At 34.2% G+C, this 25,834-nt stretch overlaps 2 protein-coding genes across 2 annotated transcripts; both read right to left on the reverse strand.

Annotated features, from left to right (window-relative positions):
* Window positions 1–7,702: 7,702 nt before the first annotated feature.
* On the reverse strand, window positions 7,703–9,545 carry LOC120256182 (1-aminocyclopropane-1-carboxylate oxidase homolog 6-like). Its single transcript, XM_039263929.1, has 3 exons — window positions 8,965–9,545; window positions 8,553–8,877; window positions 7,703–8,129 (listed from the first exon to the last, which is right to left on the reverse strand). Exons 1-3 carry the CDS (start codon window positions 9,453–9,455, stop codon window positions 7,878–7,880), a joined length of 1,068 nt encoding a protein of 355 aa, XP_039119863.1. The 5' UTR covers window positions 9,456–9,545; the 3' UTR covers window positions 7,703–7,877.
* Window positions 9,546–17,025: 7,480 nt separating this feature from the next.
* On the reverse strand, window positions 17,026–18,686 carry LOC120256183. Its single transcript, XM_039263930.1, has 4 exons — window positions 17,922–18,686; window positions 17,766–17,848; window positions 17,600–17,680; window positions 17,026–17,056 (listed from the first exon to the last, which is right to left on the reverse strand). Exons 1-4 carry the CDS (start codon window positions 18,684–18,686, stop codon window positions 17,026–17,028), a joined length of 960 nt encoding a protein of 319 aa, XP_039119864.1.
* Window positions 18,687–25,834: the final 7,148 nt, after the last annotated feature.

A 25,834-nucleotide genomic window follows, 5' to 3' on the forward strand; every position in this document is an offset into this window, starting at 1 on the left:
TGTCAACAAACAAGTTAAATTTGGTTTTTGTGGAATTGATTACATCCATAGTTGTTTCTTTACACTTGTGAACATTTTTAAGAAGCATGGCATAGAAGATTTTTGGGGGGTGTTGTCTCTTGTGATTAAACACTACTTTTTTTCAAATGACCTAATCCTAATTTTTGAATGGGTTGTGAATTGGAAATTATCGATGATGTTGTATTTTTATTGATAGTTCATAGTTGTGTAGCCCTTTCAATTGATGAGGAAAAATTTTTGTTTTGAGGGTTATTATTATATGATGAATTTTTTTAACACACTTTGCTTTGATGTTGCCGGGCCCAATTGTCGACTATTTTTTTCAATACACATGTTCTCCCGGGATGGGTGACATTCAAAAGAGGAGTGAGTATAGGATGGCAAAGTGTTGTGGACTTCGTGATGGTGATTTTTTTATCAAGAATAGAGCTTGAACATATGGCCCGGTGAGTTGAGTATTTACACGTAGGGATGCGCTTTTTGGTTCTCGTGAAAGCAGAGTGTGAGAGAAATAAAAAGTGATTCGGATGTCATTAGAATGGCTTCAATGTGGGCCGAGTAGGCATATAAGTATTTATGTGAAGCTATTGAACGAGGTCCAAGCACAAAGAATGTGATCATTTACATGAAGTTACAGAAGATTTGGAAGGCAATGAAGATGTGCAGGACGTCCAAGTACAACAATCTGGTCATGTAGATGAAGATACTGAAGAAGAAGAAATGAATGAAGCTGTGCAAGAACATGGATCGAAGACATTGATCAAGTTGAAGAAGATCCTCAAGAACATGAATCAAGACAAGTTAATCATTTAAATGAAGACCCTCAAGACGTAAGAAGATGCAGTGCAATGAAGGTGTACGAGAACATGAATCGTAATCAAGTTAATCATTTGAATGAAGACCTTGAACATGTGCGTGAACATGAACCGTAAGAAAATGCAGTAATGAAGGTGTGCAGGACCATGTACATGAAGATCCTCAAGATGAGGAAGCTCAAATGGGAGTGATATTAATGACTCTGACTACAGTTTGAATAGTGAGGAGGATGATGGTGGGGTTGATAGTAATGAAGATTGTGCCGATGAGCCTCAAGAGCCTCGAAGAAACCGTCTGTGAGGAAACTAGTAGAGAAGAAGGTGTTGATCGTGAGGAGGTGCTCACTGACTATGCTACATCTGATGATCTACAGTCATGTTCCACAACTGATGAGGATGAGATAAATCTACCCAAGGCCGATATCCCGAATTCGTAGAGATGGATATGAAGGATCCCTCATTTTCACATAGGGATGAAGTTTAGGAGTTTTTTTCACAATTCACAAGCAAAGTGAAAAATTATGGGGTAAAAAATAGGGTTGTGATGAATTTCAGGCCTAATAGTAAGGTTAGATGTAAGGCTTATTGCGTAAAGGGTCGTCCCATTTTTACCCGTGGGCTTCTCCAATGCTAAAGGACAAGAATACTATTCGTGATCAAAGTCGGATATCTTAAACACGAATGCACACGGGACCATAATATCGTGCATGTCGTGCTCGTTGGATAGCGTAGCATTATCCGGAGCAGCTTTAGAGCGCACTCCATCCCGGAAACTTGGAGGTATAATACAGGCTGTCGGAACAAATCAAGAGGTTGAAATATCCAGATTAAAAGCATGGAGGGCCAAAAGTATTGCTCTAAGGTATAATAATGCCTTTTGTTTTTGCCCTCGCTTTATCAAGTTATCTTTAGTAAGTCTTTAATTTACATGCAAACCGAATGCATTATGGTGTTTATAACATTGAATTTGTTTTTCCTGCTTTTGATCCCTCGCTAGGAATTAGAATGCTTGATGAGGATGAGCACACTCAGATGAGTAGCCTATATGACTACAGGTTGGAATTGCTTAGGACACACCCACAGTCGACAATAAAATTTAAATGTAATGAGGGTGTGTTCTCAGCAATGTATGTATGCTTTATCCCCACTCGCAGCAGTGATTCCCCGGCAAGTCAGTCGACTGTGAATTTCAAAGTGGATGGTTGTTTCTAAAAGGGATGTATGGTGGTCAGCTCCTTACAGCTGTTGGCATTGATGCAAATGATTGCATCTACCCAGTAGCATGGGCAGTAGTAGAGAAGGAGAATTACCATAATTGGGTCTGGTTTCTCGAACTTTTGGCTGAAGACTTGGAGATATGCAACTCACATCACTAGGCATTCATGAGCGACAGGCAGAAGGTAAGTGTATAATTTCAATATAAGTTTGTTTGTGTCATTTCATAACAATCCTTAAATTTTCCTTAATATCATGTTTTTCTTTGGTGTTTTTTTCTTTTTTGTTGTGTTTGTTTGCTGGTTATCGATCTTTTTACAAAAACCTAAATTACCCCATAGGGCCTTCTAAATGCAATCGAGGAAGTATTTCCTCACAAAGGAACATAGGTTTTTATGTAAGGGCATATACATACAAATTTTTAGAAGAAGATGTAGAGGCAAAGGGCTAAAGGATCAGCTATGGGCTTGTGCTAGGAGTAGTTATATTCCCTCGCATTTAATTTGGCAATGGAAGCACTCAAGGATAAGTCGAGGAGGCATACAATTTCATGAAAAAAATATTTCCCTCAGACATCGGAGCAGCATCACATTTTTAAATCCAAATTTAAATGTGACATGTTGCTTAATAACTTATGTGAATGCTTTAATGACCCTGATCTTGGAAGCTAGGACCAAAGGCACAGTTACTCTAAATGAAATGATTAGGACACAACTCATGATTAGGATCCAAAGAAAAAGAGACTCAATGAAAAATGCACCACAAGACATTGTCCTAAGATTGTTAACAAGTTAGAGAAAGCCAAAAATGCAACTCGCTTGGTCCTCGCAGGACAACCTCGGTCGTGAGTGACAAGTACCAGAGTTGTTTGTTTTGATGGCCAATTTATTGTTGACACTAAAGATATGTCTTGCAAATGTAGAAAGTGGCAATTGACAGGTATACCATGTGGCCATGCAATATCATCACTTTATTACAACAAAAAAAATCCTGACGATTACATAGATGAGTGTTATACTGTTAGATCTTTCCTACCTACCTATAACCATATATTGAACCCAACCCAAGACTCCAATTGCTGGCCCAAGAGTCCACAAGGTCCAATGATACCCCCGTAACCGAAAGAAATGTAAATAGGGGTAGGAAACCCTTAATGAGGAGGAAGGATCCACTTGATGAGCGTGAAGGCTACACAAGAGGGAAGGTCGAGAGGAAAGGGCACAACAAGAGGTGCAGATGTTTGTGGGACTATTGGACACAACAAGAGGTTCCATGGCTCGCAAGTGAGTACTTGTTCACATTTCAGTAAATATTGCTTGTTTATAATTTATTAATTACTTACATGACACTCTATTTTTTTACAGTAGACAAAGGACAACTCGAGAACAACAAAATGAAGAAGTATAATGATGAGCTTTGTATGACTTGATGTTTTTCCTTTCTTTGGTGGTATATGATAAAAACATTGTTTGGTTTGTAACAGGATGCTAGAGCAAAGATATGGACCCCATGGACACAATTAATCCCGAAGTGCTTCATGAGCATTTTATTCACATCTGTAGAGGTATTTGATTTTTAAATTGTAGTAGTATGTTTCTATGGAATGTTATTTAGTTGTTTATTTTTTTGTACTCGAAATTTAATTGTTAATTTACTCCTCGCTATGCAAAAACCTCCCCGTGAAATACCCAACCCAAAGAATGATATCCACGCATTCTCATCGTAAGTGATAATCATGCGTATGCAACACTAACACGTAATAGCTGAAATCTTTAATCCTAAAAATTTTTTTGCGATTTGTGATGCAAATTGATTATGTGGAAATTGTAGGGGAGTGAAATCAATCATGAAACAATCCCCACAACTCGCACTGGTGATGGAAGATCAAAAGTCGAGAAAGCTTTTTGACAATGGAAGGAAAAAAACAACTCATCTCCAAAAATCAAGCAAGGAAGCATATACCTGCAAGACCACTTACTCAGGTCATCCATATCCCAGCTCATGATCTGCAGAGTCTTACAGCAACTGGGAGTCAGGCAGCTACACAAGTAACATAAGTTTTGATGTTGGAATACTTCAGTGATGCAGAAAATTTTTTATTCTGAGACATTTATTTTTTCCCTGATGAATCACAGGTAGATCAGAATAAGAACACCTATAAATCCACCCCCACAACAACAACAACTGGAGATGGAAGAGCAAACCTCGAAAAAGTCATCACAATGGCAGGGAAAAATCAGCTCCTCTCCAAAAGCCAAGCAAGGAAGCATGTGCCTACAAGGCCACCTACTCAGCTGAGCCACCCCCTAGATCATGCAACAACTGGGACTCATTCAGTTGCACAAGTAGCACAAGTATATCTGTTGGAATATTTCATTGATGCTTTAGATGAAACACTTAAATTTTCTGATGGAAAACATATTTTCACCTATGAAACAGAATCAAAAAACTCACCAAACAATAATAGGATCAAAAACTCAACCCCTGTCCAAGAGTCAGACAAGGAAGCATGTGCCTATAAGGCCACCTAATCAGGTCAGCCACAGCCCAGATCATGCAACAACTGGGAGTCATTCAGCTACACAAGTAGCACAGGTATATCGGTTGGAATATTTCATTGATACTTTAGATGAAACACTTAACTTTTCTGATGGAAAATATATTTTCCCCTATGAAACAGAATGAGAAAACTCACCAAACAACAATAGGATAAAAAACTCAACTCCTGTCCAAGAGTCAGACAAGGAAGCATTTCCCATCAAGACCACCTGTGATCGATAATGAAGGAATGCTAAGAAATTTAGAAGATAGAAACAAAGCAAGTGAAGCAGGGAAAAAAAGAAAAATTTGGCTTCCACCAGGGAGTAGTACATCTGGGAAGCCATAATCATGGCTTTATTAAAGTGTGTGATGTTGCAGTGTGCGTCATGTTCTTTTGTTTTAAAATTGTGTATGGACCACAACAGTGGGGACCTAGGGACCTGGGGACCTGGCAGCTTTAAATTAGGTTTAAAAAAAAGTGTCCTCTTCTGTTTGTTACCTGTCTCAATTGATTAAAAATTGTGAAGGTTACCATTTGTTAACTTTGTGAATCTAACATTCTAAATGGAAGAAACTATTTTGTCCATGTTATTGTATTAATGGGTTCAAATTATTATGTGGTCTTCCCCATTATGATGGTTGAGTTATTGTACTTTTATTTTTTATCTTCAGAATAGCATTAACAGTTGTATAAACTTGCAATATTCAACACTTTTAATTAAATTCATTTCAAGACTATGAATCTGCAGCAATTCAAGTCTATGAATCGCAATCTGCAGCAACTCAACACTATGAATCTGTAATCTGCAGCAATTCAAGGCTATGAATCTGCAGCAATTCAAGACTATGAATCTGCAATCTGCAGCAACTCAAGACTATGAATCTGCAATCTGCAGCAATTTAAGGCTATGAATCTGCAGCAATTCAAGACTATGAATCTGCAATATGTACCAGCTCAAGACTATGAATCTGAAATCTGCAACAATTCAAGACTATTAATCTGCAGCAATTCATCCATGGTTTTTCATTGCACACATGTATAATTACAACATGTATAATCTGCAGCCATAATCTCAAACTGCACAAAAAAATAAAAGAATTATGATTGATGTGTAATTACAACATGTATAATCCGCAGCCATAATCTCAAACTGCACAAAAAAAAAGAAAAAGAATTATGATTGATGTATAATTACAACATGTATAAGCTGTAGCCATAATCTCAACCCAAGACATAAAAAAAGAATTATGATTGATGTATAATCTGCGACCATAATCTCAAACCGCACACACAAAAAGAATTATGATTGCTTTTTAGAACATCATCTCACCCTGCACATCGCTAGCCATTCTCTTCCACCTTCCTCTGAAGACCGGATGGGTTATACAATCATGAAAAAAAAACTCCAAAATCACTTCTACAAGCATTCCCTGTGAACTCACTCACATGCCCTAACTTTCAACTCCATCTGACGATGCCCTAAGTACGAAGGTTCTAGGGTTCTTTTTCCAATCTTTCGCTTCGTTTCCCTGTCGGCCTGGGGGAAAACCATCCACTAATTCTCGTCAACTGATTCTCTTCCCTTAGCTCTGCTGAAAAACATGAACTTGAAAGAGGGGAAGTGAAGAAGATGGTGATCGTCTTGTCGATCGAGCTTGTTGAGTGGGTTAATTAAAATGACGTGGAAATTGCTGACGTGTCAAATCCAGCTGGGTGTGAGGAAATAATTTATTTAATGTGACGTGGCTACTCCGGCTGCCACGTCAGCTAAATTTGACCGGAAATCAAAGAGTGACCGCTCGGTGAAATGAAATCGAATTCAGATGACCACTTTGATACAAATTGAAAAATGATGACCAAAGTGGAAATTGGCCAAAACACAGTGACCTCCTCAAAAATTTAACCTGCTTTGATATAGTTTTATGAATAGATAACTGCTTGTATTCAAACTCATTAATGGATAAACTGTTTTTTTCCTCCTTGGCAAGATTTATGCTCATCAAGCTTTGTCATGGTTATACTTGCAGAAGTGGGGCAGTGATCATCTCTCTTTAGTTTCTGAACTGGCCTTTGTAGACAAGGAATCCTCAGATGGGGGCATTTGAAACTACTGATATTGTGCCAGGCTAATCACAAAATTGAGTGAATTCTTATTGTAAGTCTGTGCAAAGAATTGAAAGAGCCAATGGTCATGAATCTCTCTCTGTTTGTTCTAAGCTGATTCTTTGATTAAATTTCTCTTTAATTTAATCTTTGGTTTCAAATATCTTTTTTTAACTCGGAACTCACTGAGCACTGTGGGGAGCATAGCATCCTCTAGTCAGACTGAAAGAAGCTTGAAGCTTGAAGCTTGAAGAAGCTTGAATTGTGCATTTCCTCTACGTTTGTAATATGCTTGTGCCTCCCGAAACAAACTGACCAAGAATGGAGTTCTATTATGACTTTGGCAAGGATCTGAATGTGGAATGGAGTTTTTGTCTTTTGCATAGTTGCATGCATAATAGAGTTTTAATGTTTTGATACAAGTGTTTGTATAGTAATACTACATGATTTTTGATGTATATATAGAGCATGTATATGTATTGTCAATTCAATAAAATGATTTTTGTTTACCAATTTAATTAAGAAAAGTTTTTATTGGTGCAATTCAATTAAATTTAAATAAAATTAAATTCATATAAACTATTTTTTTCATAGAATAAACAAAAACTTACCGAAAGCCGTAATAAAAACATTTTGTCAAAAACAGTGTCAAATACCGTGAAAAATGTATAATATACAAAATTGTGCTAAGAAACCATGCCAAATATAGAACCAATAAAACTGTGCCAAAATCGTGGCAAATATGAAACCAAAGTCCGTGCCAAAAATCAATAGAAATGTTTGGTACAATAGTAAAAAACTGTGCCAAAAATAATGCCAAAATTTAGCATGGCATTAAAAAAATGGTGTCAAAATATATTTGTCTCCATTGCTATAATTACAATTATTTTTCTGTGCCAAATACGGTGCCAAAGTCAGTTTGACATGGTTTTTAAACTCATTTCCACACAATTCTACCGTGCCAATTAATAATTTTTATTGTAGTCGTTCCTTAATCGTAAAAATATTGTCCACGATAAATCTACCTACAAAAAAACCAACAAACTAGCATCGACCAGATCATTCATTACATTGATGTTGAAAGATAAGATCTTTCTCACAAAGTCTTTCATACTTAACCTTATGGCTACACCAAACATGTAAGAGTATATTTCCGAGAATAGACTATTGTTAACAAAGTTTTATAGCTTGAAATGATCGAGTGCAGACTTCCCGTCAAGGCCTTTAGAATAGTAGTATTTGTTGAACTCATCTATGACAACTTCTCTGTAGATAGGTGCACTTCCATTAGCAAGTAACTCCATGATAGGACCATAAACCATTGAGGAAGGGCTATACTGAGTAACTAAGAAGCATGCTACTGAAAGTCTTGGACCTTCCTTGCTTGCAAGCACTCTATGCTCAACACTCTTCAACTTGTCATTTGAGATCAGCTACACATCAAACAAGAAAGACATAAACATTGCAAAGTCATTAAGATCAAATTTTATTATAACCTACATAATTAGGTATATTTATTAGATGCAAACATAACAAAGTTATGTGTGTAACCATTATATCATTTTGGTTTGACTAACTTGAAAAGCTAGAGCTGGAAACTAAGTAAAGCTCATACTTTAGATATCCATATATTAAATGGATTTGCAATTATTATTTAGCTCTAATTAATACATGTATAAGTGCAAGAGATTGGTGATTTGTTACAGATGAAGGAAGAGGAAACCATTCAACAATTGGTTATGCTGATTACCGAGCATGTAAAAAGACAAATCATATTACTTGTTATACCAAATTAGAAGGATATCAAGCCCATAACTTAGTGAACTCTAATGCATAAACTTTGTATATGTTTTTACCTGCAAGAGATCAGCTATGTTGATGATCAGGCATCCAGGAGAGGGAGGAACATCAACCCATTTATTCTTATAAAGTATTTGCAAGCCACCAATTGTTTTATCATGCAAAAGAATTGTAAGGAAGCCCCGATCAGAGTGTTTACTGGTTCCAAGTGCGAGGTGGGGCTCTGGACAGGGTGGATAGTAATGGCAAGCAATACCAATTCCCTTTCCGCATTCCATCTCTTTCAAATAATCAGGCTTCAGTCCAAGAGCCTCTGATATCAGCTCAAGTAGCACCTCTCCCAGTTTTTTCATGTGAAATGAATACTCAAATACTATTTCCCTTCATATTCAAATCACAGCAATATTTGTTACAACAATAATTTTATATTCAAACCCATATTTACTGAATTTTAATACCATTGCTCACCGGAAAGCATGCGGTACCTCTTCCTTTTCAGGAGGATCAGGAGCCATATTCAGAAACAAACTATCACGCCAATTTGCTGCTGGGGAACTGTAAAGATCGAAGTTGCAATTGTAGACCACCTTCCGTTTGTAATCTCTAGTGTAGTATTTTTTCTTCACCTCTTCATCATCCTCCATGAACCTCTTTATTGCGTCAAGCATCTCATCCATCGCCTTGTTAGGCACTCCATGGTTAACCACTTTGAAAAAGCCAATTGTCTCCGAAGCCTCTTTTACCTTCTCGACTATTTCTTTTTTTCTCATATTAACATCTTTCATGTCAATAACTGGAATCTGCAACTCAGTTGTAGGGGAAGTGGAAATTTTTTCAGTTGGATGAATGAAGAACCGGGGAACTTCAGTGATGCCAGCATCGACGAGGCCTTTGACTCCGGCTTTCGCCTCATCAAAATCCTTGATCTCACTAAATCGATCATAGATGGTTGTCGACATGGATAAGTGAGTAGTGTCTGCAATGGTGGTGCTTGCTTAGCTGCTTGTGTTTTGGAGAGATGAACTAATGGATTTTTGAAGACAACGTTTGTGGTCACCATTTGTTGTTCTTTATTGACTATGTGAAACCTGAACTAATTAACATTCCACGCATCTTCTTAGAGGGGTGTGGCAAAGTCCCTGCCACTCGAGGTCCCAAACGTCAAAGAGTGTCACCTGTATTATTAATTAATTATTTATTTATTTATTTTTACAAATCGGACAAGTCACTGCTGTCACATATGTGCTTGTACAGTAACTGTCCTGGAGAACTTGGCTCTTCCACAGAAAAAAAAAAAAAGCTCAACCACCACATGCTTTCACTCTTAAACTTGTGTTTCACTCAAATAAAAAGAACCGAAAACTGTTCAGGAAAAAAAGTCTTTGGTAATGCTATCTCCTTCATTTATTTATTATTTGTCTATTTTTTTTTATTGGCCTGGTCATCAAAGACGAAAATAACAATAATTTTTCCTTGCAATATTTATGATTTTTATTTTCTTACGATTCAAACCAGGTGAAGGTGGACAATTTACCCATGTATGCGGTGAGAGGGCTAATCGTGTTCTGGTGTTAGGATTGGGTGTGATCTCACTGCTTACTAGGAATGAGTGAGTCACAGCGGATGCTTGGAGATCATGCCTTAACTCACCCCAATGTGGCAAAGTGCATTTTCTCTTAACATCTATTGGTGTCTAGTGTTGATAGTTAACAACAGGTTCCTTCTCCAAATGAAGCATTTACATTTATTATTATTTTATAAAAAACATTGCTTGCATACTCCTGCAAAACCATGAAATAGCTTAAATAACCCCATAAAAGTACTATTTACTTGCATACTCCCATAAAACTAACTTTTTTTACTTCTATATCCCTGTCGTTAGTTACCATTAGCCACCGTTAGGGTTTATGGAATTAACCATAGTTCCTACTTAACCTAATTTAACAAAATTACCCAATTACCCTTAACATCATCCAACCTAAGCCATCTAAGAAAAATTCCCAAACTTCGCAACCATTTAGTCGCCATCTTTTGAGATTCCCTTCTCACCAATCTCTTCAAGCCCGCCATCTCACTCACCGGCTTTTTCTCAAATTAGGCCGAGACGCCACGCCTTTCCCTAGAGGTTTCAACCTAATCCTACTAGACCATCTCAATGCCGACTACGCCTTGCGCTGTGGCATCTGCGCATGTGCCATTACCTTCACCGTCAAAGGTCTCAGCGTGATCAATCACCGGAGCTTAATTGGAGAACCTCCCAATTTTAAAGAATTTTATGGGGAACTTGTTTGTTCAAAAAATTTGATGTCCCTTTAGAGAACTCGATGGTAAAAAACTCGATATTTGATGGATGTTTATTATTGAGCTTTCTTTTCTTATAAATTTCATATGTGATTATATTTTTGAGTAGTCGTATGTAAATTATTTGTTATATATCGTTACATGTCGTAAGTTTTTACCTATTTTAAGGTTGTGTTTGTAAAGAGCATGTGATAATGTAAAATTTTTTAGAGATGTTTGTAAAAACCTTAAAAATATGAATTTACTCACAAATTCATGATTTTTAATAATTTTAAAAAATAATTAAAGCGTATATAAAAAAATTACATTGGTTATCTATAATTTAAATAATTTAAAGTCTATAAAATATAATAAAAAAATTGATGGGTATATTAACAAACCCATAATGGTCATTTGTTGAATAAAAATGAGTAATGCCTACAAAATAAGAAAAAAATATAGAGGGATATATAAGTCGAAAACACATTTTTGGTAATTTACTCTTATTTCATCCATTGATTTAACACCATTAAGAGTCAACTTAACATAGTGGCATATAAGCAAAATGTAATTGATTTGTAGGGTATATAAGTAAATATCATTTTTATTAGAGTATTTAAGCAAATTCATGATTTTACAGGGGTATGCAAGTAAAAATCCCAAAAAAATAAACCAAAAACAAATTTATTTTAAATTTTATATATAATATTTATTTATTTATTTTTAAATTTTAATAGAATATATAGAATATTTTAAAAAAATAAGTTGAAAAATTAAACCGATGAAATGGTCAAAATCAATGAAGTTATTGAAAACGTTAAATTTATTTATCATAAAACAAAAAAATATGTAGTTGAAATTTTAAACTAAAATTGAATTCATGGATCATTTGTTAATTCATGGTCCCTTTGCTATGAGAATTTGGAACTACGTGGCCCATTTGTTTAGGGCCTCTGAAACAAGTGCATGTGGAGCTCTTGGGATTCCATAGATTAGGGCACTTGGGATCTACTAGTTAGGGCCTTGTATTGGAATGTAAGGCTCGAAAAGAATGTATGTATTTTCCATGATGAACAACTTCATGTACTTCCGTTATCTTCAAAATTATGCACATGTTCTTGTTGTGGATTAATGCAGCTCCAAAAGCTAAGAAAGCCAAATTGGAAGTCTTGGTGATGATTGCAAGCCTAGTGTATAGTTCCTGGATCACATCACTGATACATGCGATACTAAAGATTTGACAAGCAAATAGGGGGCTAGCTAGCTGACTCTTTATTGATCTCTTCCTCTCTTGTCCTCCTCTTGCTCTTTTGTCCCATATTGTACTCCATGTTATGGTTGCGACTCTTTTGTTTCGCGTTCACCTTCTAATAGACTTTGGTTTATCTCTTTGTTTAACTGAAGACTTTTTTTTCCCCTGTTCTCTCTCTCTTTGTACCATTTCCTTTTTATTTAAAAAGAATTTGGTTTATCCCTTTTTAAAAAAAAAATTACTAATTAAATTTAAATATTTTAATAATGAAATGAACAAAATTGATATCTTAAAAAAAAGATTAATTAATTTTTCTTAAAAAATGAAATTTTTCATGTGTTGGCTAAAGTTCACCATGGGTCTATTTGATTGTTTTCATTTTTTTTTCTTGACAAATACGATTAGTGAAGTATAGTTAGAGGTGTACGTATGGGTAGAATATTAATTGTCCAAAAAGTGTATAAAAAATTTCATCCAACAAAATAATTACTCCAATAAAAAAATAGTGTAATTATATAACGATAATTTACAATATATATATATATATATAAAAGACATAAACCACAGTTTCAACTACAACTATTGCCAATGTGGGATGCGGCAAGTATGTGACTAAAAAAAGTAACTTCAATTGACTAGATAACCAAACTATCGTTCATCCAATCTAACATACATATATATTATTATATTATAACAATTGACATATATTTGCCCTGCCACATCTTTAACTTAAAACTTTTTCTTTAAATTACTAAAATTCTTTATAAATTTTATAACAATTTTTATTAAAATTTTAAATTTCAGTAATTTTTTAAACTAATAAAACTTTTTTATTACTAAAATTCTTTATAAATTTAATAATTTTTTAATATTTTTGTATGATCTTTTTTTCAAACCACTAAATTATTAATAACTTATATAATAATTTTGTAAACTAATAAAAAAAAAATTATTACTAAAATTCTTTATAAATTCAATAACTTTTATTTTATTTTGTATGACTTTTTATTTTGAAATCACTAAAATTCATTATAGCTTTTATAACATTGTTTAAATTTTTTTACAACTTTTATAAAAATTTTAAAATTTCAAATTTAATAACATTTTAATTTTTTTTTAAAATTGTACTATTTATAAAAAAATAATAAATGGAATTTATAAAGCTTGAAAGTCAAAGGATTGGAACCATACATATACATAAAATATAAAGAGAGTATTATTAACTATTATTTAAATATAGAAAACACCATGCATAAAAGATTTTATGATTACCGGAGGGTAGCCTGGGAGGCATTGGGGGCTTTAGCCCCCTCATCCCCCTTAGTTCTACCCATGCTTTCAGGGATCATCCATCAAGGCCGCCTTGTTAGACTAGGGAATCATAGATGATCACTCGGTTTCTCGATTCCTCCAGAGAAGGGCATCCCAATGTAGTATTAGAGAAGCAACAAAAAAATCAAAGTCGTCTTTTGATTGTTGTCATCGCATCCTTTGGTTTGAGTCACTTTGCATTCTAAGTAGCGGAGACCAAAAAAGAGTGCATGATTCAAACTAGTTAACAGGAGAAGCTGATTAAATATGTTGTTGTTCATTTCTAACCAAATATTCCAAAAGATTCCTTGAGGATTAGCTCGCCATCTTATTTTATATTGTTTAATTTGCTCCTACCTTGTGATGGAATTTTGTGCATGTTTTTAATAGAATCATGGTTTATCACTTCATTTAAAAAAACACAGTTCACTTGGCTTTTCCCTCTTCAATGTTAATGGTAAATATTTTGAATTAAAAAAATAAGAATAATAATATTAATAACATCCTCCATGAGAAAAAAAAAACATAATAATTAAGATGTATTCCATACATGAAATTGGGTAGTCTACCTCGCTCTATTTTTGGTTCATAACAATAAGTTAGGGCCAATCTTAATAAAAATGGGGCCTAGCAAAATCATGACGAAAATTATTTTAAATTTTTATTAAATAATAAATTATATAATAAAAAAAGAAAGTATATAGATCAAAATTAATAATTGCAAAACATAACCTATCAAAATTTACAAAAAAAAAAATATGTAGAATTGAGACCTTTCTTTAATTTTAATCTATTTTTTTTAAAATCAATGTACTTGCGTACAACAGAAAACTCAATTAAATTTCAGTTTTTTTTACTTTTGAAATGCAAAATTATTGTAAAAATTTCTAATATTCAAGCTGAGATACCAAATTTTTCTTATTTGAAATAATGGCCAATCTATTTTATCATTCTTGTGACATAGTTAATCATAAAAAAGATTTTATTAATTTAAATTTTCAAAAACTCCTTTCTATTGAAGCAACTATAGTAGATATAGTTTGTAATATTCTATTACAATTGATGAAAGATGTTGATCGAGATGGATAGTAATTAAAAAATATATATAAAGTAATATGAGAATATTGCAAAAAGAGAAGAAATATTTTTTTTTTGTTAAAGAAAAAAGATTGTAACGTTACAATTGTAAGGTTACAATAAACTTCATTTACTAGTGAATATTTAATGTTATCATAAATTAATTAAACAAGTTAATTTTTATATTTAAAAAAAAAGGGTTAAGAATATGTTTTTGTAGATAAACTAATAGTTAACAAAATTTTTAAATATAAATTTTATTAAAAAATAGTAATTGAGGACTCCAAAGCTGGGGCTTTAGGCACAAGTATTAGTTGCCCATATCGAACGAGCCTCGAAATAAACTAGAAAGTAAAAAATTAGACTTCCAAAAGCCCTGCCATGGGACTTATTTTAAAAATGAATTAAAACATCAAAGTCACAATTTTGCCAACATGGTGTTATTGATCAGGCATTGCTCTCTTCTTTCTCACTGTTCCTTGCAGTGGTGACAGTCTCCTCAAGTACTCTTCTGGCTATCTCTTAAGTGGTGTTCCCTCTCTCTCTCTCTCTCTCTCTCTCTCTCTCTCTCTCTCATATCTTCTATTAAGGACTCCCTCCTTTTTCGGGGATCCATCATTCATCGACAGGGGCCGAGCTACATTGGGTTTTGTGGGGAATGAAATGACCCTATAAAAATTTTAGAAATATTTAAAATATTATATATAAATATATCAATTATTTTGGGAAAATTTGTAAATTGACCCATAAGATTAGAATACTAGGGGCCAATGTGCAAAAAAATTATGAAAAACTTATGGGTTATCATATAAAAATTAAAATTAAAAAGGCCCATAATTTTTTTAACAACTTTGGAAAATATAAAACTAAAACCATCTTTTTGTCGTTATCATTATCAATATTTTCCAACTGCTCGCCTATCATTTTGCCTAATTTTTTTAATTTAAAAATTAAACTCTTAATCATGATAGGGTTTTTTTCCACCGCTCTAAGCTACATTAAATAGTTTGATTAAGTTCTAATATAAGTTTCAATTTTTTAGTCTTTTTGAATTAATTTTTTAAACAAAAATTTCTTGGTTTTTTTATTGGGTTAAATTTTTCGGAGGTCACCTCAACTTTACTTGGTTTTTCAATTCGGTCACCCAAGTTCAAAACGCATAAAAACGATCACCCAACTATGATTTCCTTTCACCGGCACAACACCCGACCAATTCCCAAACTCTCATAAACCCACGTGGCGACTGGAACGGCTGCTCAGCCAGGGTTGTGCCGACTCATAATCCCCGATGTGGCATGTCCACGTCCCTGCTTTGTGATCCCCGGCGCCAAAGAATCGCCACATCATCTTCACCTTCATCCTCGCTCTTCATCTTCATCTTTCATCCTTCGTCACAAAGAACCGAATGTTTGAGAGAGAGAGGAAGGGAAAGAGATGGAAGCTCCGTCAGTCCATGCGAGAAGGAAAGTAAATGGCGGATGCATCATGCGAGTGTGAAGGAAAGGAAAGAGCTTCACCAAAAAGCTTCAGCTTAGGGTTTACTTTCAAATTGAAGTTTTGTTATAGTTGTGTTGATGAATGGGGACATTGTTTCCCTTGATTACATTGAAGTTTGTATGTTTTATTGGATTTTGGTTTTTCCCGGTACTGGTAAGTCAAAGAAATTCAAATATTGATAATTTCTTTTTGATCATAAATTCATTGGATATAATTTGTTAGCTTAATTTGTTTGACTTTTTGTGTGAACATAAGCTATAAACAATAATAAAATGTCATGACACTCGATTGAAGTGGACAAGTAAAACAAATGTTGACAATTCACAGCTCTAAAAAGAAGTTTAAATGGTCAAAAGATTAGATCACAAATTCAAATATGCGTATATCTCGCTTAAGAAAAAGAATACTAAAAACCAAAAAGGCTTGAGTTTAAATGTCACACAAATTAAGATCCGCAGACATTTAGTTCGGGAGAAAGTTTTTAATGGTCACACAAAAACCAGATCTGCAGTGATTCGGCCTGTAAATAACATCGAAAACAAAAAAAGCAATGCATCAACTTGTCACACAAATTCGAGATATGCGTATATCTGAGTTTAGGAGGAAAAATATTGGCTTAAGTTTAAATGGTCACACAAATCCAGATTTGCAGTGTAATCGCCCGTAAAGAATACTCAAAAAAACAATGCATCACCTTGTCACACAACTCGGATCTGCAGACATTTAGTTCGGAAAAATACTAAAACCAAGAAAAAGGCTTGGGCTTTAAATGGTCACACAAATTCAGATATGCAGGTATTCAGCTCAGAAAAAAAATACAGAAACCAAAAAAACCAATGAATTCAATTTCTCACACAAATTCAGATCTGCAGTATTCAAATTTTGATACGTAAACCAAAAAGCAATGAATTCAATTTCTCACACAAATTCAGATCTGCAGGTATTCAAACTTTCAGGGAAAAATACGAGAAACCAATAAAAGCAATGAATTCAATTTCTCACACAAATTCGGATCCGCAGATATTCAATCCTAAAAATATTGAAACCAAGAAAAGCTTTGAGTGTAAATAGTCACACACATTCGGATCCGCAGATTTACAAAAATAAAACACTTACTCCAAAGACGTCAGAACTACAACAAGTCTGCAGATTTACAAAAAATAAGATTTACAAAATTCAAATCGCAGACGTACAAAATAAGACACTGAAAACAAAAAAATTCACTTTAGATTAATCAAGATGTCAATTACATGGAAATGATTGTAAACATTAATTATAAGCCCAAAAACAGTAATTGAACTTAATTTCGCCACAAGAGTCAAAGGTACATGCCCCTACATAGATTGCGTAACACTAATTTCAATGTCCACTAGATGTTCCCTCGGGGGTACCCATGCCTTTTTTTCCTTCTTGTAAGAGTTCCTTCTTTACTTCTCGCGATCGCTGCCTTTTATCTTTATATTGAGTCTTGGCAATATTTGTGGCAAGATCAAAAACCCTTACCTCCCCCATGCAGTCAATTTTCGCATCTTCATCCCGGATTGAGTACCAGCTTTGTGTTGTAGGAAAACCCTCGCTGAGGTGGATTGATCACCGTCATTGATGGAACAAGTAACCCAAGGTTCGTATAATGATTTACCAATATATATATATAGTTATATTAAAAAGCTATAATTTAATTTTTACCCTGCTGAAGAAGGGTCTACACTCGGGTTAGTGTCTCGTGTTGTAGCCGCCGATCGGGTCGGGTCCATACATAGCATCAACCTAATTTCAAGAAGAGTTAATAATGAAATTCAAATATGAAACTAGACCAATACAAAAAAATAAGCGTAAAAAAATTTGTCCCTACCAAAGGCAAAAATGCTCCTCCAGGATATGTGGATCAATGTCATCCATTGGGTTATGTTGTCCTGCTTCACTTGAGGGTTCACCCTATTATAAACAGTCAATCCATAAGGACACAAGCATCAAATTTAAAATATAACACTTAATACAAAACAATTACCTGTGGTCGTTGATGGTGCCTTTTATTGTGGCCTGGAGCACCGCATATACTACACTTCATGGTGACCCCTGTCTTCTTGACTCTGCCATTTGTAAAGCCTCTTTCATCCTCACCAATTTCCCTTCTCCTGAGCAGTGTCTTCCTACCCTTTCTCCTGGTGATTGGCTCAGGTGGAATCATGGGCCCTTGTTGACTTTTAGGCCATGAGTCCCTGTCTTGTGTGGGGTTTAATGTGTGTCTATATGTCTCCAAGAAGGTACTGATTTTGTAGCAATCATCTAAAAAATTTTCTGGCTTGTCTTTATTGTGGTAAATGACTGAAATGGCATGACTGCAGGGAATTCCTGTCAGTTGCCATTTCCTACAGGTGCAAGTACCCTCATTTTTGTTAATCACAAATTGGCCATCAGGCCCAACCACTTGATACTGATCACCACCAGACCAAATTGAATTGTATAACCAACTAAGTTGCTTGTTTTTTTCCAGCTTTTTAAGTATCCTAGGGCAGTGAACTGTGGTGCATTTTTTCATGGCATCCCTTCTCTTCTGAATCCTAACCATCAACTTTGTCCTGATCATCTCATTCATTGTTACAATGCCTTTTATCCTAGCTTCAAGGATGTGGCTATTGAAGCACTCACAAAGGTTATTAAGCAATATATCACACTTGAATCTAGTTTGGAAGTAGGCCCTACTCCAGTGGTGTGGGTCTATCTTCTTCATGTACTCATGGGCACCTGCGGACATCACATTCAACATGTCCATTGCTCTTTCATAGGCAGGTAGGTATGTAGATTTGGCACAATTCCACAATTGATCTTTTAGTGCTTTCCCTCTATAATTTTTTTTGAAATTAGTGTGGATATGCCTAACACAATACCTATGTTCACTGTGAGGAAACAACTCTTCTAATGCAGGTATTAAACCCTAAGTTTGTAAATTTAATATACACACAACCACCACAGTTCAAAACAAAGAAAAGAAACAAGGGCAAGCAAATGTCAGTATATAACCAAAGAAGCAATCATATATGTTATGAAATATATCAAGCAGTATAGAAACTTAACAGGACATATTAGTTGTATAGAACCAATTCCATTATAGAAACAAGGGAAATAAAATGTCAGGACATATTAGGAAATTAACAGGACATATTAGGAAATACATCAAGCAGTATAGAAACATATAAAAAAAAACCACAAATTTGGAGAACTTATTAGTTAAGCATGGCAAATTTATTATACATATATCAAGCAGTATAGAAACTTAACATGACATATTAGTTGTATAGAACCAATTCCATTATAGAAACAAGCTAAATAAAATGTCGTGACATATTAGGAAATTAACGAGGACATATTAGGAAATACATCAAGCAGTATAGAAACATATAAAAAAAAACACAGATTTGGAGGACATATTAGTTAAGCATGGCAAACTTATTATACATATATCAAGCAGTATAGAAACATGTAAAGTAAACCAATTCTAGAGTCCACTCATGCTAATAAAGATGAGAAGAAAATTACCTTCTGTCTATCACTCATAAATGCCAGTGATAGCTATCTGTGATCTTCAAGTCTTCTCGCCAAGAGCTCCAAGAACCACTTCCAATTCTCCTTATTCTCTTTGCTTATCGTAGCCTCATGCAGCAGATAGATGCAGATCATTTGCATCTATCCCTACAAACTGCTAACAACTCGCCCCCATATAGGCCTTTTTAAAAAAACATCCATCCAAAGTGATAGAATTTGTCTACATCCCGCTAAGAAACCCTCTCTCAAAGGTGTTAGACAAAACATACATGCACTCAAAAACACCTTGGTTACACCCTGAATTTAATGCATGAACCCGGTGAGTCCTCAATAGCTCCAATCAGAGTCATAAAGTCTTTCGAGCTGAGTTTTTTCATCACCATCTATGATCCTAGTTTGAATGTAGGAGAAAAAATTGAAGCAGATAAATTAACTTACAGATAAGAGATAGCAAACTATAAATTAAATAAGACTTAAGCATTAAATTTACTCGAGTGCAAGGCACTTGGCCCTCAGTATGCTTTTCAACCTACTGATATCCACTTCTTGGTTAATTTTCACAGCCTGGACAATCCCAGCTAATTTCCATGAAGGATCTGCTCGAAATTGCTCAAGATAGGCTTTTGGCTATCCACTCTGCATTTACATGCCCTATTACTCGTGATCTCGTGCACATTCATGCTCTAATTTCCCCGCCTTTAACTGCAGACCGTGTCTGCCATCTTTGACCATAGGTGATGCCCATAGGTAAAAAGGGCATCCTTTCTTGCAAAAAGGCTTTTGCACCTTTTTGGGAATTAGGTCTAAAATTCATTACATATCTGTTCTTAATCCCATAAGCCTTCACTGCATCCTTGAATTGTTTAAAACTCCTAAATTTCATTCCAATTCTAAATTGAGGATTGTTCATATCAACCTCTTCATTAAATTCTGAATATTTGGGCTTCTTACTAATTATCTCCTCTTCATCTCGTTGATGACGCTTGAATTTCAACTCTTCACTACCCGCATAGTTTGAGTCAACATCATCTTCACCCTGCTAGATTTGGAGGTTCTCCATGAGTAATCACCATGGTCCCGTGTTTATGGCTAGTAGCCCCTACTTCTTGCTCGAAACATCACTAAAACTAGTAATCGTAATCATGAAAGTCATCTTCCTCAACATCCTTATTCTTACCATCTCCTTTAATTAATTCCTCCTCCAAGTCTCTATCTTCTTCACTAGATCCTCCTTCCACTTCTTCTAAAATTGATTGTCCACTTCTTGCAAGCTTTACACAAACCTCGAACCTCCCTCAGTTACTACCCTATCGCCATAGCTATGGCTAGTGCATCCATGTCGCATGCATATCTCCCTTAAACCCCCTGCTTTTCACCGCCTACATCCAAACCACCATACAAGTGCACCCTTCAACATCTAATTGAAACTCCCCGCCATAGCTAGCAACTCCAAACTTAGATATTTGATCTCCACAGCAAAAGTCTACAAACCCAGCCAATCCCTCTATACCCCCAACCATGTAGTGCATCCTTATACTAAACAACTCAGCTGTGGGTACTGAAATAAAAAGAAAATATACACAGTTAATTCATTGTTTTATCTCATTGCTTTATAACAATGTACATATCACTACATAATGCAACCATCACATAGGTAATGACAAGTCCTTTTGAACCAATTCTTTACAAGTTTATATCAAAAAAATTGTGTCAAGGAAAAATAACACAAACCAAAAATAAAGTTATATGGAGGCAAATAACACAAAACCAGACTTTTCCAATGTAATTGTGTTGAGGGAAATTAACAAACCATAATTAAATTTACCCAATTCTACCACACCCTTATTTAGAAATATGGAATTTGTGGCAAGGAAAGCACATTCTCGAAAAATTTTAACTCAAACCAGAACATAGCACCACATGAATTGTGTTGATGGAAAGCACATCCATAGTATAAAACCAAACAAAAACCCATTTGACAAAAATTCTACAACTGCTTTGAGATCAAATAACATCACATTAAAAAAAACAGACTAATCATGAGATCAAGCTAGGAACCACATTCAACATAAAAAGCAAGGACATCTAATATAAAAAAAACCAAAAAAATCCACTTCATAGCAACACTTCTACAACTAATGGCTAGGGCCACATTCAACAGAAAAATTTAGGACATCCAGATTATAAAAACCCACTTAATGAGCAATACTTCTACATTCAACAAACTAGGGACCACATTCAACACAAAAATTTAGTACATACAGAGTAAAACAAAACCCAAAAACCCATTTAACAGCAGAACACTTCTACAACTAATAGCTAGGGACCACATTCAACAGAAAAACCCAAGACATCCAAGGGAAAAACCCAAAACACCCACTCAATAACAAAACTTATGCAACTACTAGCTAGGGACCACAACAACAAAAAAAGAAAAAATTAAGGTACTCTGGTGGACCCTCGGCATTGTGAACACATACCCCTGACTTTCACTTGTAAACCATAACCTTATTTTGCTTCAAATAGACACTACAACCTATAAAGTAAACATATAATGCAATAAGGGCATTAGGGTTTCATGGAGCTTATAATACTCGGTGGACCGTCGCCTGCCGGACGGACCTCCCAGTTCACCGCCATTTGCAGCTGAAGTCTTTCTTGATTGCCTTGCTACCTCACCGATGGTAAGGTTGTCGTCCTTTGCTCCTGACCGTCACCACAAAGCACTGCTTTGGTGAAAATGAGAAGAAGGTGAGAAGGAAAAGCTCACTGTCTTCTCAATGGTCTACTTTCCCCTTTTGAGGTGAAGATGATGTGGCCGGTTGCCGCTGACGGGGATCACAAAACAGACGTGGACATGCCACATCAGGATTCTCGAGTCGAGACAACCCATCGCCGACGAGCCGCTCCTGCCGCCGCGGGTTTATGAGGGTCGGAATTGGTTGGGTGACTGACCGGTGAAAGGAAATCATAGTTGGGTGATCGTTTTTATGCGTTTTGAACTTGGGTGACCGAATTGAAAACCAAGTAAAGTTGGGTGACCTCCTGAAAATTTAACCCGTTTTTTATTATTTATAATTTTATATTGTTTTAACATAATTATTTTATATATGTTTGTGCATATATATATTTTTTATATTATACGTAATGATATTATAATTGTATATTGACACCACTTAATAAATTATCTGGCTCTGCTATTGTCCATCAATGGAGGTATGATTTCCTCTCAACCAATCTATGATGAATCTCTCATTCTAGTAACATATCTACCCTTCAAGATAGGGCTGTAAACGAGCCGAGCTGAGCTTTCAAGCTCGACTTGTTACTATTTTGATCGAGCTCGAGCCGACCTTATTTCGAGTTTCATTAATGAGGCCCAGGCTCGGCTCATTAAGAAAATTAAAGGCTCGTGCTAGGCTCGTTAGATCGTTTAAGCTCGATAATTTTTTATTTTAATTTTTATATTAAATAAAATATCATCGGGCTTGTTTAATGTAGGCTCGGCTCAGCTCGAGCTCGGGAATCCTTTAAGGCTCGGCTCAATTTGAGCTCGGGAATCATTTAAAGCTCGGCTCGAGTTCAAACTTGTCAAAGGCCTCATTAAACAATAATAACAAAATGAATAAGGGTTACAATCATCAAGCTATCTATGCTCAATTGCTCATCTTTCAAATCTTGTTGTGAAACACTAAAACAATCAAGTCTAAAATTAGAAAAATAAAAAACCATCACATAAATATTCAAGTCATAGATAGCATAATTAGACATCAAAATAAACCATGTTCAAAATCAAACATCAATGAAGTCTTGGCATAATTCAAAATCAACATAATTAAGTCTACAATTGTTCATATAAAAAGAGCTTCATTTTAGTGATAAATTCATTGCTTCCATAGCTTGAAAATTCCTACAAAACAATAAACATAACACATATTTTACTTTTGTTAATACTTAACATAGCATATGTACAAAATAGAACTACAAATTTAACGATTCATATAAACGAGTTTTTAACGATTCATATAAATGGGCTTTTAACGATTCATATAAATGAGCATATAAACGAGCTTTTAATGATTCATATAAACAATCTTTTAATGATTCATATAAATGAGTCTGCTCATAAGCCTTAACGAGCCGAGCTTGATGGTGTTCAGCCTCGGCTCGTTTATTTTACGAGCTTAATAATTGGGCTTGAGAATAGCTCATTTAATTAACTTAACGAATGAGCCCTTAACGAGCCGAGCCTTCGAGCTTTTAACGAACGTATTGGCTCATTTACAGCCCTACTTCTAGACATAAATATATATGGCATTTTTTCTTGTGTTTCAGAAATTTTTCTGTATTAAAATTTGTCAAATATCCTTTAACAAAAACCAAAGGCAAAAACTTGAAATGATATGTAAAGTGAAAATAAGATTTGTAATTGATTGCAATGAAAAAAATATATTGCATCTAAATTAAAATTAATGTTAAAATGACTTCAATGATTTATGATAATTATAAACATACATAATAATTTTTAATTTGTATAAGAACACTTTATGCGAAATATTGTATTGCAATTGAAAAGCAAATACACAATGTAAATCTTGTAAAAGAAAGAAAAAGACAGAAAGTTTAGTGGCCTTTCCTGAGGTCCCTAAACTGAAGCATGAGATCAAAGATATGAAATTACCCAGAACAAGGTCTAATTGAGCAGCTAGCTTTATTGTCCTCATTTCTGTTTTGTTGTTGTTGAAAGATCAGCTCTTTCTCACAAATCTCAAACTTGCCACCTCAGCAAACATACAAGAGTAAATTTCTTGGAATATATTATTGTGGAAAGAAATGCAATAATAATTACAAAATAATAATGTTTTATAGCATGAAATGATCAAATGCAGACTTCCCATCAATGGCAGTTAACCGGGCCTGACCTAGTGGGTCACTGATCAGTAACTGCTAAGGACCACCGCACACACCGACGGATCAGGTTTTAAGTTATTTTTATCATTTTTAGAATTTAAAAACAACTAAGTGCAAGAGGGTAAGGATGAACCGTAACTCTTTATAGGCAACCAAATGCCTTATCCAATTATATTACACTTTTTTTATGTTATTTTTAAAAAATAAATAAAAAGAATATCTCAAACTGACTTTTTTTAAAATTAATTTATAATTAAAAATTATATATATATATATTTATATATTAAAGCAACAAAGTGAATTACCACGTGGCAAGCAAGAGAGAAGTTTCCGTCAAAACCATATAATATTATAATAATATTTAATATTTATAATATTATAATAATATTTAATATTTATAATATTATATATTAAATTAAGTTATATTATTTTATAACTTTTTTAAAAATATAAATAAATTATCGCTTTTTAAAATATAAAAATATATTAATTTATCTCATGATATATATATTAATGTTAATTTCTTTATAGAATATATTCTTAAAATTTATAATATCTTCTCTTTTCTTATTTTAATATAAAGGGAAAATTACTTATTAGTCCCTAGAATTTTTTTTATCATCTGCAATCCTTCTAACAAAATATTATCCTCTACAATCCCTCCTTTTTATAATCAGTTCCATTTCATCTCTCACGTCATTTTTGGAAGTTTGAATTCTGTTAGACAACACACAAATTTTTTTAAAAAAAATTAAAGAGCAAAACTAAAAACTGAAGATGATCTAAAAATATTAAATCCGAAGTACCAAAATCAAACATCAAAACTAAAAATTGAACCTGATGTAAGAATAGTAAAACCGAGATTATCTAGCCATTGGACTTAAAAGTAATTCTAGTAAAAAAGAGGAACTTCTAAAATATTTAAAAAATCAAAGGTTTTTTTTGACTAAATAGTAAAGTTGTTTGGACCTTTTGAGCAATTCCTCTAATATAAAAAATTTCTCTATAAATAACAAGCTCAAACCTCCCGTTGATAGAAAAAACACCCACAACCCTTTGTGGTTATTCTGAGCTTTGAATAAGTAGAAAAAGATTAAAAAAATTAATTAATTAATTAATAATAAGTGATAGGCTCTTGGTATACAAAAATTGGCTCTAGGTAAGTTTTTCATTAATCAATCAAGAGGTTAATATTTTGAAAAAAAAAAATTATATAGCAGAGAATTTATGCTTTCAAGAATAAACAACAAATCAATAGTACTAAGAAGGTTTTCATGATGATGATGTTTTTTGTTTTTACGATACATAACCATCATATGTTTTAACATTAATTGTATATATAATATATTTTGCTTTTGTATATATTATCAAAAATTTTATTATAGTGTGGAAGGATCTATGTAACAATGAAACGGTTATTTTTGAGGAAAACGTTGTTGACATAGATAATACCAGGAATCTCTTAGA

This window comes from Dioscorea cayenensis, unplaced genomic scaffold, assembly GCF_009730915.1.
Source record: "Dioscorea cayenensis subsp. rotundata cultivar TDr96_F1 unplaced genomic scaffold, TDr96_F1_v2_PseudoChromosome.rev07_lg8_w22 25.fasta BLBR01001327.1, whole genome shotgun sequence".
Classification (NCBI taxonomy): domain Eukaryota; kingdom Viridiplantae; phylum Streptophyta; class Magnoliopsida; order Dioscoreales; family Dioscoreaceae; genus Dioscorea; species Dioscorea cayenensis.